Below are 13,614 nucleotides of genomic sequence, written 5' to 3'. Positions count from 1 at the left end.
AAGAGAGAGTTTTACTGTTTCTTCTTTATGCAGAATTATTAGCAATGGTAAAAATCAAACATGAAGTTAAGTATAAGAGACTTTACTTAGCAGTGCCAAGGCTTTGCTAGGCAGAATTCACTGGAAATGGGAGTGGAGGGGAACACTTAAAACTGAGATCAGTCGAGCTGAGTTTATCCCAACAATACCTCTTCTGGAATCACAAAGGAGTTCATAAGAACATATTCAGCTACGAGTTCTAAAACTTCAGCATAAGTTGTTACCGAATATATGAAGAGCCTCTCATGAGTGAGATAGGGGGCGCCACCCCCTAGATACCAAACTGCCTGCTGGCCATATATACAAACACACCATCAGTTTCATTCTGAAGGCAGGGTTGCAACAGGTGTAAAACTTACAGCGGTCGTTCAGTGAAAGGTTGCATTATAGGGACCTGTCCTAAGTACCTGTCCTTCCAGGGGAGCGGGTGGCGCTGTGGTCTAAACCACTGAGCCTCCTGGGCATCCTGATTGGAAGGTCAGCAGTTCGAATCCCTGCGAAGGGGTGAGCTCCCATTGCTCTGTCCCAGCTCCTGTCAACCTAGCAGTTTGAAAGCATACCAGTGCAAGTAGATCAATAGGTACCACTGTGACTATAAGGTCAACGGCGTTTCCGTGCGCTCTGGCTTCCATCACGGTGTCCCATTGTGCCAGTGGCAGTTTAGTCATGCTGGCCACATGACCCAGAAAGCTGTCTGTGGACAAACACCAGCTCTCTTGGCCTGAAGCAAGATGAGCGCCGCAACCCCATAGTCGCCTTTGACTGGACTTAACAGTCCAGGGGTCCTTTGCCTTTTACCTGTGCTCCTAGAAGGGCAACTGCTAATAAATCAGAAGCAAATTAAGTAACTGGTGTTGAAGTCAGGAAGGAAGGATTGCACAAAAGCTTTACCAGGAAAGGCAGAATGTGTGTAATTTCAAACAAGGTAGTGTTTTTCAAACTGGTGTGGGAAACCACAGATTCTTGCAAGCTGAAAACCTGTAATAGTAAACAAATCTCCCGAAAGGACAACTTCCCGTCACTACTGGTCTTCTTCCGCAACACAAAGCTGCAGGGTGAGTGTCTGAGGGCGTATTATCAGCCCACCGCTGGTTTGGCTGGTGTCCCATGTGAACTATTGCCTACAACCATACCCAGAACGGTGCAATGCTCAGGGGTTTGCGGCAGATATGAGATTCCCCTGCAGGGAAGAATGATGTAGAAAGGACTTCATGGAATCAAGAGTTTTGTAAAGCACTGTCTTAAGACAGCAAATGCCTGAAGTGGTCAAGACGACCTTGAGTTGATGATACCATCATCTCTTTGTGATTTGGCATCTAGGAATTGTTACTGAAATAACTATGTTGTCTTAAAGGTAAAGGTAAAGGTAAAGGAAATAACTATGTTGTCTTAAAGGTAAAGGTAAAGGGACCCCTGACCATTAGGTCCAGTTGTGGCCAACTCTGGGGTTGCGTCGCTCATCTCGCTTTATTGGCCAAGGGAGCCGGCGTACAGCTTCCGGGTCATGTGGCCAACATGACTAAGCCGCTTCTGGCGAACAGGAGCAACACACGGAAACAACATTTACCTTCCCGCCGGAGCGGTACCTATTTATCTACTTGCACTTTGACATGCTTTCGAACTGGTTTAACCCACAGCACCACCTGTGTCCCTCCCATCCCATGGGATGGGACAACATCCCTCCAATGTTCTCTTACCTCCCATCACATTAACTCAAGCAATTCCTGCTAATTTAACATACTGGATGTAGAGAGGTGCCAGTCTGGTACAGTGGTTAGAGCAAGGTGGTCCATCCCAAGGGCCCCATGCGGCCCTTGAGGCCATTTGTGGTGGCCCTCAACAACATTCCTCATGCTTCCTTTCCCAAGCTGGGTAAGCAAGGCCCTGGGCTTTGGGAAGGAGACACGAAGACTGTTGGGGTCTTGGGGTCCTAGAGTCCTCTCTCTTCCTTCACAAAGCTTAGTCAACACCACCCTAGCATTGGGAAGGAGGTGGGAGGTCTGTAGGACCCTAGTGACCAGATAGAGGGTCACTGATCCTTATCTATACAACTATACCATACCCTTCAACATCTTTCCGATGAGAATAGGGACATCCCAACATTTCTCCAATGAAAATAGGGATGTCTTACCATACTCTCCAACATTTCTCCGAAAATAGGGACATCCTTAGGAAAAGTGGGGCATTCCAGGATCAAATCAGAAACTGGGACAGCTTCTGAAAATCTGGGACCACCCCTGGAAAATAGGGACATGTGGAGGGTCTGCTATACAACCTTTAGAAGACATCTGAAAGCAGCCCTGTATAGGGAAGTTTTTTTGTGGTTTTTTAACGTTTAATCATAGAATTGTCGAGTTGGAAGGGACCCTGCGGGTCATCTAGTCCAACGTCCCTACAATGCAGGAATCTCAGCCAAAGAATCCATGACAGATGGCCACCCAACCTGTTTAAAAACCTCCACCAATTTTTCTAAGGGACCCTGCTCTGCTGTCCTGTCACTCTGCCCTGAGTGAGTGCTTGAGGGCCCTGCTCTTGCCACCTACCATCTGGCCTGGGGCGGGGCCTGACAGGCCTCATAAGGACTGCGTGCTGCTTGCTGCTTGCTGCCTGCTGCCCAGGAGGACTCCCCTGAGTGAGTGCTTGAGGGCCCTGCTCTTGCCACCTACCATCTGGCCTGGGGCGGGGCCTGACAGGCCTCATAAGGACTGCGTGCTGCTTGCTGCCTGCTGCCCAGGAGGACTCCCCTGAGTGAGTGCTTGAGGGCCCTGCTCTTGCCACTTACCATCTGGCCTGGGGCGGGGCCTGACAGGCCTCATAAGGACTGCTTGGTGCTTGCTGCCTGCTGCCCAGGAGGACTCCCCTGAGTGAGTGCTTGAGGGCCCTGCTCTTGCCACCTACCATCTGGCCTGGGGCGGGGCCTGACAGGCCTCATAAGGACTGCTTGGTGCTTGCTGCCTGCTGCCCAGGAGGACTCCCCTGAGTGAGTGCTTGAGGGCCCTGCTCTTGCCACTTACCATCTGGCCTGGGGCGGGGCCTGACAGGCCTCATAAGGACTGCGTGCTGCTTGCTGCCTGCTGCCCAGGACTCCCCTGAGTGAGTGCTTGAGGGCCCTGCTCTTGCCACTTACCATCTGGCCTGGGGCGGGGCCTGACAGGCCTCATAAGGACTGCGTGCTGCTTGCTGCCTGCTGCCCAGGACTCCCCTGAGTGAGTGCTTGAGGGCCCTGCTCTTGCCACCTACCATCTGGCCTGGGGCGGGGCCTGACAGGCCTCATAAGGACTGCGTGCTGCTTGCTGCCTGCTGCCCAGGAGGACTCCCCTGAGTGAGTGCTTGAGGGCCCTGCTCTTGCCACTTACCATCTGGCCTGGGGCGGGGCCTGAAGCCTCACAAGGACTGCGTGCTGCTTGCTGCCTGCTGCCCAGGAGGACTCCCCTGAGTGAGTGCTTGAGGGCCCTGCTCTTGCCACTTACCATCTGGCCTGGGGCGGGGCCTGAAGCCTCACAAGGACTGCGTGCTGCTTGCTGCCTGCTGCCCAGGAGGACTCCCCTGAGTGAGTGCCTGAGGGCCCTGCTCCTTCCTGCCACTTACCACCTGGCCCAGGGCGGGGCCTGACAGACCTCACTAGGACAGTGTTACTGCAGGAGGGGCACAGAGTGTTTTTAAAATGTTTTTAAAAAAAATTCTTTTGGATTTTTTGTATGTGGGGGGTGGGGGTGGGATGGAAGGTTGGTTGGGTTTGGGGAATTATTTTTTTATTTTGATGTTCTTGTAATTTTTACTTTTTGTTTGTATTGTTTTATTGGTTTTGTTTGTTTGTATAAGTTGTTATTTTGTTCTTAGGGGGAGGGGTCAGGGCTGCCGGGGAGTGGGCCCCAGCCCACAAAATGGCTGGGGCATGTTCCACAGGGGGGAATGCACTGGGACAACCGATCTCAGTGATCACGGGTAGGAGGAGGAGTTACGCTAAGACCAGACCATGTCATTACAGAGGAGGCAGGTTTAGTCGTTGTCTGAGGACTATTCCTGCCTCCGGGTCTGGTCCTGACCGGATGGATACTAGAATCAGCAAGGGATACCCACATGACCTGAAAGTGTTGCTGTGCAATGCCAGGTCAATGATTCATAAGACCACTGCCATCCACGACCTGATTGTGGATGGAGGATTTGACCTGGCATGTGTGACAGAGACCTGGTTGGATGAAGCAGATGGGCCTGTCCTTGCCGCTGCTTGCCCACCAGGTTTCTCTTACGCACAGCAACCCAGGTCATGTGGGCGGGGAGGGGGGGTTGCAGTGATTTTTAGGAAGTCATTAGTCTGCACCAGGCGTCCTATTGGGAAGACCCAGTTTTCTGAGTGCATGTTCTGGAAGTTGGGCAATAGGGGCAGTACAGGATTCCTATTGGTGTACCGACCTCCCCGCTGCACCAAGGATTCCCTGCCCGAGCTGCTTCAGGTCGTGGCGGATATGCTCCTGGAGACACCTAGCTTGGTTGTCCTGGGGGATTTTAACATCCATGCCGACACGACCTTACAAGGGGCCGCTCGGGACTTCGTGGAAAGCATGGCCTCCATGGGGCTGTCCCTGAATAAGTCTGGCCCAACTCATAGCCACGGACATGCCTTAGACTTGGTGTTTACCTCTACGGACGCTGGTGATCTGACATTAACTAAAAGCGAAACAAAAGAAGTGCCATGGTCAGATCACTTCCTGGTGCAACTGGACTTCTCCGCAACCCTTCCCCTCCGCAGGGAGGTGGGACCGATTCGGATGGTCCGCCCCCGCCACTTAATGGATCCAATTGGCTTCCAGAGAGTGGTAGGGGATGCTTTATCCCAAGTTGATGGCCTTTCAGCTGATTCCCTGGTGGCCCGCTGGAATGCGGAGTTAACCAGGGCTATTGACTGTCTGGCTCCGAAGCGCCCTCTCCGATTGCATGGAGCCCGGACAGCCCCGTGGTTTTCCCCGGAGCTGAGGGTGATGAAACAATCGTTGAGACGGCTAGAGCGCCAGTGGCGGAAAACTCATTCTGAATCAGACCGGACACGGGTTAGAGCTCAACGTCGAGCCTACCAAGTGGCAATGGCGACGGCGAAGAGGGCCTTCTTCACCGCCTCCATTGCATCTGCAGAAAACAGCAGCAGGAGACTTTTTCAGGTGGTTCGCAATCTATCAGAACCACCTGTACCACCGGGGCCTGGTAGGGACCCCAAGATCTCCTGCATTGCTTTTGCAAAGTTTTTTGCAGATAAAATCGCTCAGATTCAGAAGGAGGTAGACTCCACCGCGGGAGCAGGGCCAGGGCGGGAGAGTGCTGGAGTTCTGTCTGGTCCTGTTACATGGGATCAATTCCAATCTGTTACCTCCGAGGATGTGGACAGGCTGCTTGGACGAGTGAAACCGACCACCTGTCTCTTTGATCCTTGCCCATCCTGGCTGATAAAAGCGAGCCGGGAAGGGCTGGGCGATGGGATCTGCGGGGTGGTGAATGCTTCCCTCTGTGAGGGAGCCTTCCCAGACCCGCTGAAAGAGGCGGTCATTAAACCGCTTCTTAAAAAAACATCTTTAGACCCGGCCAATTTGGCCAACTATCGCCCAGTCTCAAATCTGCCATTCTTGGGCAAGGTGATTGAGCGGGTGGTTGCTGAACAACTCCAAGCACGCCTGGAGGAAACGGACCATTTGGATCCCTTCCAATCGGGATTCAGGCCTCACCATGGGACTGAAACTGCCTTGGTCGCGCTGGTTGATGATCTCCGGCGGGCTAGGGACAAAGGTGAGAGCTGTTTCCTAGTTCTGCTGGATCTCTCAGCGGCCTTTGACACCATCGACCATAACATCCTTCTGGACCGTCTAGAGGGGCTGGGAGCTGGGGGCACTGTTATACAGTGGTTCCGCTCCTTCCTCCTGGGCCGTGTCCAGAAGGTGGTGGTGGGGGGTGAGTGTTCAGACCCCTGGGCTCTCACTTGTGGGGTGCCTCAGGGTTCTGTCCTCTCCCCCATGCTTTTCAACATCTACATGCAGCCGCTGGGAGAGATCATCAGGGGGTTTGGACTGGGTGTTCATCAGTATGCAGATGACACCCAGCTCTACCTCTCCTTTAAATCAGAACCAGTGAAGGCGGTGAAGGTCCTGTGTGAGTGCCTGGAGGCGGTTGGAGGTTGGATGGCGGCTAACAGATTGAGGTTGAATCCTGACAAGACAGAAGTACTGTTTTTGGGGGACAGGAGGCGGGCAGGTGTGGAGGATTCCCTGGTCCTGAATGGGGTAACTGTGCCCCTGAAGGACCAGGTGCGCAGCCTGGGAGTCATTTTGGACTCACAGCTGTCCATGGAGGCGCAGATTAACTCTGTGTCCAGGGCAGCTGTCTACCAGCTCCACCTGGTACGCAGGCTAAGACCCTACCTCCCCGCGGACTGTCTCGCCAGAGTGGTGCATGCTCTAGTTATCTCACGCTTGGACTACTGCAATGCGCTCTACGTGGGGCTACCTTTGAAGGTGACCCGGAAACTGCAATTAATCCAGAATGCGGCAGCTAGACTGGTGACTGGGAGTGGCCGCCGGGACCACATAACACCGGTTCTGAGAGATCTGCATTGGCTCCCAGTACGTTTCCGAGCACAATTCAAAGTGTTGGTGCTGACCTTTAAAGCCCTAAACGGCCTCGGTCCTGTATACCTGAAGGAGCGTCTCCACCCCCATCGTTCAGCCCGGACACTGAGATCCAGCGCCGAGGGCCTTCTGGCGGTTCCCTCATTGCGAGAAGTGAGGCTACAGGGAACCAGACAGAGGGCCTTCTCGGTAGTGGCGCCCGCCCTGTGGAACGCCCTCCCATCAGATGTCAAAGAGATAAAGAATTACCTGACGTTCAGAAGACATCTTAAGGCAGCCCTGTTCAGGGATGTTTTTAATATGTAATGCTGTATTGTTTTTAATACTGATTGGGAGCCGCCCAGAGTGGCTGGGGAAACTCAGCCAGATGGGCGGGGTATAAATAATAAATTATTATTATTATTATTATTATCAAAACAGCTCTTCCTTTTATTATGTTTTTTATGTATGTTGGAAGCTGCCCAGAGTGGCAGGGGCAGCACAGTCTGATGGGCAGGGTATTAAAACAAAACAAAACAAAACAAAACAAAACAAAACAAAACAAAACAAAACAAAACAAAAATGGAATAGGACGTCCCTATTTTCATCAGAGAAATGCTGGAGGGTATGGAGTTATATGACCCCCCCAAGCCATCTGAAGGCAATCCTGTATAGGGAAGGTGTTGTTCTTTTAATGTTTTATTATGTTTTTATATATGTTGGAAGCTGCACAAAGTGGCTGGAGGAACCCAGTAAAATGATGATGGAATAAGGTAAAGGTAAAGGTACCCCTGCCCGTACGGGCCAGTCTTGACAGACTCTGGGGTTGGTGCGCCCATCTCACTCAAGAGGCCGGGGGCCAGCGCTGTCCGCAGACACTTCCGGGTCACGTGGCCAGCGTGACAAAGCTGCATCTGGCGAGCCAGCGCAGCACACGGAAACGCCGTTTACCTTCCCGCCGGTAAGCGGTCCCTATTTATCTACTTGCACCCGGGGGTGCTTTCGAACTGCTAGGTTGGCAGGCGCTGGGACCGAGCAGCGGGAGCGCACCCCGCCGCGGGGATTCGAACCGCCGACCTTTCGATGGAATAGAATGCCCCTATTTTCATTGGTGAAAAGTTGGAGGGTATGTTGTTTCAAGGGCTTCATTTGGGACATCAAAAGGTTTTTTTTCCATGCGTTTAGTAATTATTACACAGGCAGCAAGTTCCTTAGGGGCAGCAGATGCCGATGCTGATGTTTGCCTGGAGCGCAAAGCCTCCAACGTTTCTCTGATGAAAATAGGGACGTCCTCTTCCAATAACAGTAATAATAATTTTTATCATTTATACCCCGCCCATCAGACTTGGTTGCCCCAGCCCCTCTGGGAGGCTTCCAACATATATAAAATTTGTGTAATAAAACTAACCGCCTCTATCCACTCCATATATATATATATATATATATATATATTAACATATAATTTTCAGCAATCATTTAACGAATTTCATTTCTTATACAATTTTTGACTTCCATCAAACACATCTGAAAATTTCCCAATCTTTTTCACTTAATTTACATCTCTTAATTTCACTATTACTTTTAATTTTCTTAACTAAGAACTCTCTTCATAATCTCCCTTGCAATATTTAATATATCCCTCCTTACAAAACCTCTTGTAATCCTACAACTGTTGATTACAATGGCTTTTCAGATAGTTCACATATTTATTCCAGTCCTCTGAGAATCTCTGGTCCCGCAGGTTTCGAATCCTTCCTGTCATCTTATCTAATTCTGCATAGCCCAGCCTCTATCCACTCCTAATTTGAAATTCCCCACCAAAGCCAGCGAACCCTCGAGGCAGGGGAGAAAAAAAATAATCACAATTTCTTCCCCTCTTCCCACGCATGCGCAGTGAGCCAGCGTGACCTCACGCCCTCCCACCTCCGCGTCATCTCCTTCCCCTTCCGTCGCCTGGAAATAGCGGGCCGAGCCCGGCGAGGAAGGAAAGGAAGAGCCGCTTTGCCCGTGTGCGCATGCGCGTCGTCGTCGCGGCCGGGAATTGGCTCTCCTCCGTCGTCAGCGGCTGCTGCTGCCGCTGCTGGTGGCGCGGCGCTCCGGGGACGCCGGCGTCGTGTTTTTGGCAGATGCTTGGCGGCGCCTGAGCTCCGTGCGCTGCGCCCCGGGCCTCCCTGTGCCGCCGCCGCCCGCCCCGCCGGGGATGCTGAGCAAAGGGGCGCTGCAGCGCGTGCTCTCCGCCGTCAACAGGAGGAGGAGGATGAAGCTGCTCATGGGGCTCGCCCTGGTCGCCTACGTCGCCTGTGAGTGCCCAGGCTGGGTGGGTGGGTGGGTGGGTGGGGGCTCCCATTCATTCGCCTCTTCCCAAAATGGAGGGAGGGGGGGGTCACCGCGCGCTTTCCCTCCACCTCTTCGGCTTTTCATTTTTTGCAAATTGCAGCAGCTGAGGGGTTGCACCAAACGCTGGAAGGGAGGGAAGAGAGGGAGGAGAGCGACGTGGTGGGGAGACAGATGTGACATAGCAATTCCTCCTTCTTTTGCAAAAGGTTCGGGGGGGGGGAGTCAAGAGTTTCTGGTGGAAGTTTGCAAAGTCCCCGTCGCTTATTTACGTATTTGTTTTTCAGCGGCAGCGGGCGGGAGGGAAACCTTTTGATGGAACTTTCTGCCCCTTTGGGTGGCTGGGGGGGGAGGGGGTGTCGTCCAAACTTTGTTGTTTAGTCATGTCCGCCTCTTCGTGACCCCATGGACCAGAGCACGCCAGGCACTCCTGTCTTCCACTGCCTCCCGCAGTTTGGTCAAACTCATGTTTGTAGCTTCCAGAACACTGTCCAACCATCTGGTCCTCTGTCGTCCCCTTCTCCTTGTGCCCTCCATCTTTCCCAACATCAGGGTCTTTTCCAGGGAGTCTTCTCTTCTCAAGAGGTGGCCAAAATATTGGAACATCAGCTTCAGGATCTGTCCTTCCAGTGAGCACTCAGGGCTGATTTCCTTAAGAATGGAGAGGTTTGATCTTCTTGCAGTCCATGGGACTCTCAAGAGTCTTCTCCAGCACCATAATTCAAAAGCGTCCAAACTTTAGCAAAGTCTAAAAGCAAAATGCTCCAAACCTCCGACCGTGAATGTGTCTCTAGGTTAGGCCCCAAGTCCGTATTTGAACACTGACCAGAGTGTGCTTCAAGATTTTGTGGTGTGTGTGTATTTGGCAGTGGAGGAGAAAAGCATCTCTGTATTTCTCAGGTGATGGCAGTGTAATAGTTATGTCTACTCAGGAGTAAGCCCTGCTAAATTTAAAAAAGGTAAGTGGAGTCAGCATCGTAGGCTGAGTCAAACAAAAAGATAGTTGTGTCCTGTGCTTACGATTTGTATTTACCACAGCTGTGTCTCTTTTTGGCTGGGAAACCTAATAAAAACTTTGGCTGCTGGGTTTCTGAATTAAACTAATGGCTTGTTCACAGGACCTGTTTCCAGTGTCCAGGCTTATATTCTCTCTCTTTCTCTCTTCACCTGCCCCCCTCCCTCTGCCAGGGTTGCATTGTGGCAAATGTCCATCTCACCCCACCACAAGCAGGGTTTGCCTTTTCACATCCATTAGAAGGTATCGGTCAGTTTGAGGATATTTTTGAAAACATGCTGGAAACTGAATGGCGCACATAAGGAGGCTTCTTCTAGACTAAGGCCAGCTTGTGGGCTTTTTCCACAGGGTGTGTGCGTGCACAAATGTCATGACAGTAGATCCTGATGTTTTGTACCATTGCAAATATCTGCAGTGAAGTATCTGGCATTGTATGTGCAAAAGAAGAATCAGTTGACCTGTCAGCAGTAAGCACAGTACAGCCTGTAAGCACAGTGCCAACCTGTAGAAAAAGTTGGCCATGTTTGTTTTGGCGTCACATAGGCCAAGGAGAACCTTGTATGCCATCCTGACGCCATGGAGGCAGGGCACTGTAAAAGTGTAATAAAGAAAAATGGCAATTTTTCGCATCCCACAAATAGTTCACAGCCTGAACTAATTAAGTAACAACTTGTACTTTAATTGACCTTGCTGTGGCTAACGTCTTCAACTCTGCTACTGCCTGAAGAGGTTTTCCACAGAGGTTTTGCGCAGAACAAACACACAGAGGTTTTGTGCAGAGGAAACGTACTGGACAGGCAGATATTCCACACATGTTTTGTAACATGAAGGCTGAAGCAGCGAGGAAGTTGAACATATATCCTGGGAGAACCCTCTTATCCAGCCTTCCCCAATGAAGCCACTTTCAGATGTCATTGGACTAGAGCTCCCATCATCCCTCACCATTCACCACAGTGGCTGGGGCTGATGAGAATTATAGTCCAAAATATTGGAGGAACAACAGATTGGAGAAGATGGATATAACCAGGGCTTTTTTCCCCAGCAGGAACTCAGTTCTGGTACCTCTCAGGTGGGTGCCATTGTCTTTATAAGAGAACAAGGGAGGCATTCATGGTGGGCACCTCTTTCTAGAAAGACAGCACAGGATATAACCCACAGGGCTAGATCGGGCAGGTGCCTTCCCCATGGTCTGCTACTGAAGTGATCAGAGATCAAACCTGAGACTTTCTGCATGCAGATCATCTGCTTTCCCACTCAGCTGTAGTTTAACGTGGGCCTTTAGAGTCTGCACACTTCAGCACTGACACGGCTCTGTTGTTTTTGCTGCGGAAGGAAGGCAAGAGTCCATTTCTGCTTTAGATAACAGTGGTCAGGTCCCTGAATGTGGTGGCAGTGGAAGGAAGTAGTACAATAAAATACAATATAGTATTTAAAAGCAACAAAAATACAATTAAAAATCAATATAAATATTTAATTTGATGTGCTGTTCTTTTTTTCTTCTTCAACCATTAATCCACAGACACCATTCGGAGCACCTGAATGACGCTTGTGGAATAATGATGGTCCAAACCATGGGCCACAGTTTGGAAACCTATGGTTTAGGGCTTTTTGTACATTCAGGTTTACACATTTCAGGGTTGCAATACAGGCACGTCTATAGCACTGATAAGGAGTGAGGAGAAAATCCCCAGGGTTTTCCTGGCGGCTCATAGCAGTTTTCCACTCCGCTTAAAAGGAGAAACAAACAACAGTCCAGATAGAGCAGTAGGCAAACTAAGGGCACGCTCTTCCTTGCGTAATACAATGTCTCCAGGGTTTCCTTATTTAGGGGCATTGTAGTCATTTAATGTAAGGACAAGCCCTAGGGCTTCAGCTTATTGCTTTAACCGGTGAAGTAATGCTTACATTCTAAAGTATGTTGTAGACATCGCCTCTTGTCTTGGGTGGCCCAGAAAGGCCTAGAAATATTTGAGTAAGTAAGTGGATAATGAAAGAAAGTATTTGAGTGTGTTTGTTGAAAGTGTGCCTCGGGTTCATTTCAGCTAGTTAACTGGAATAGCCTATGTGTGTAGTGGAATGGGCTTGTAGTCTTCAGCAAGGTGTGTTAGTTGTTACAGTTGCTGCACATTTGAAAACTCCTAGTATTATTATTAATAATAGTAATTAAGAATAGAAATGTTTCACAAACTAGTACACATAAACAAGAGGGTGGAGATGTGGAGGAGGGACTTGTATTTCTTGTCCCTAGTTATGGTACAAACAATATCCACTTGGTGCCTATGATGCTGACTAGTTTTGTGACACCGCTCCCATCCAGCCCACCATGCAAGTGTTCAATTATAACTGGGGGGGGGGGGGGTTGATGGACATTCTATAATTTGTGTAAATTGCTTAGAGATTACGGGTGGTTAAGCAGTATGTAAATTCCCATGAGTAAATAATATTCCCCATAGCAGTCACAATAGTATGCTAGCTAGGCAAAAAGCGTTGCGCTGTCAAAGGCACAAAATATTTCACTTCTGAGTGCTCAGAAATTGCTAATCGGCAATAAAAGCATTTATTTTACAGAACTAACGCAACAAATTTCTGTTGGTAGCACAGAATCCAAAAGGCCATTGAGGTGAACTTTTAAGTTCCTCTGGAATGGTAGCAGTCTCAGTAGCTTAACTCCAGGTAGTAAATTATGTGTTACTAAGCGGGTGGCGCTTAGTCATGACCCGGAAAACTGTCTGCGGACAAACGGCTCCCTCAGCCAGTAAAGCGAGATGAGCGCCGCAACCCCAGAGTCATTCGCGACTGGAGTTAACTATCAGGGGTCCTTTACCTTTACCTTTTTAAGGGAGGAATGACTGATGTTCTATATATTGTGTTGTTTTTCTGTGTACGTTTGCTTTGTGAGAGATTGGCCTCAGAGCAACTAATAAATAAGTATTTTCTGAAAGGGTGATACGTTTTGTTGTTGCTGATTTTCTTCAGTTCTCTGTAGAAGTCAGATAACGCTTAAGTGCAGTAGCTTTTAATAGCTGAGAAGATCGATCCAATTCTGCAGGTCGATGCCCTGGCAGTAGCTGTCTTGGTGCTTCCTTGAAAAATGATTAAGTGGTTTTGTGGCAATAGCCTATCTCCACCCCCTTATTTCAGCATTGCCATTACAGGAATAGTTCTGTGAATGATTCATATTTGGAATATGGTAAAATATTAGCTCTGACATACTGAAACAAAAAACCAGGTGCAGTTCATCCAAAACAAAGGCATTATTTAGATTCTTAGGAACATGTACTTGTGGCTGAATGTTTTTCAGAGGCACCAAGGTAGCTTCTTGTACCAGAGCAAGGCTGAAATCCAGGTGCAGAAGTGTCTACTTAATGCGCTACAGGGGGTAAAATAATGCCTGCCAAGTCAAAGAGACAGAGGGTGGGATTCAACTAAATGTGTCCCATCAGCTCAGGAATTTCTGCTTGTGCAGTGGGACTTTTACCTTTCCCCTGCCTGCATGTCCCCACACCTGCCCCAAATGTGCTCCAGGGGGTTGGAGTGAACCCCTAGAACAGATTTTGGGGGGACTGGGTTGGGGAAGAGAGAGATAGTGTTCCGAGGTGGAAGCAGATTTCATTGCACTGACAGAACGATCACCCA

At 49.8% G+C, this 13,614-nt stretch overlaps 1 protein-coding gene across 2 annotated transcripts in view; it reads left to right on the top strand.

Moving 5' to 3' along the window:
* Nucleotides 1-8,653: 8,653 nt before the first annotated feature.
* The window catches only part of UXS1 (UDP-glucuronate decarboxylase 1), a 40,174-nt gene continuing 35,213 nt past the window's right edge, over nt 8,654-13,614 (top strand). The window contains exon 1 of one of the 2 annotated variants that reach the window (XM_081858221.1): nt 8,654-8,929. In XM_081858221.1, the coding sequence (XP_081714347.1) occupies nt 8,830-8,929 (100 nt within the window). In that variant the 5' untranslated portion in view covers nt 8,654-8,829. The remainder of the gene's footprint in view (nt 8,930-13,614) is intronic. The other variant, XM_081858220.1, reaches the window with a different exon arrangement.

This window comes from Podarcis erhardii, assembly GCF_964252035.2.
Source record: "Podarcis erhardii genome assembly, chromosome: 4".
In the NCBI taxonomy this organism is placed as follows: Eukaryota; Metazoa; Chordata; class Lepidosauria; order Squamata; family Lacertidae; genus Podarcis; species Podarcis erhardii.
The sequence above is the reverse complement of the archived record's forward strand: the minus strand, read 5'-3'. Positions and strand labels throughout refer to the sequence as shown.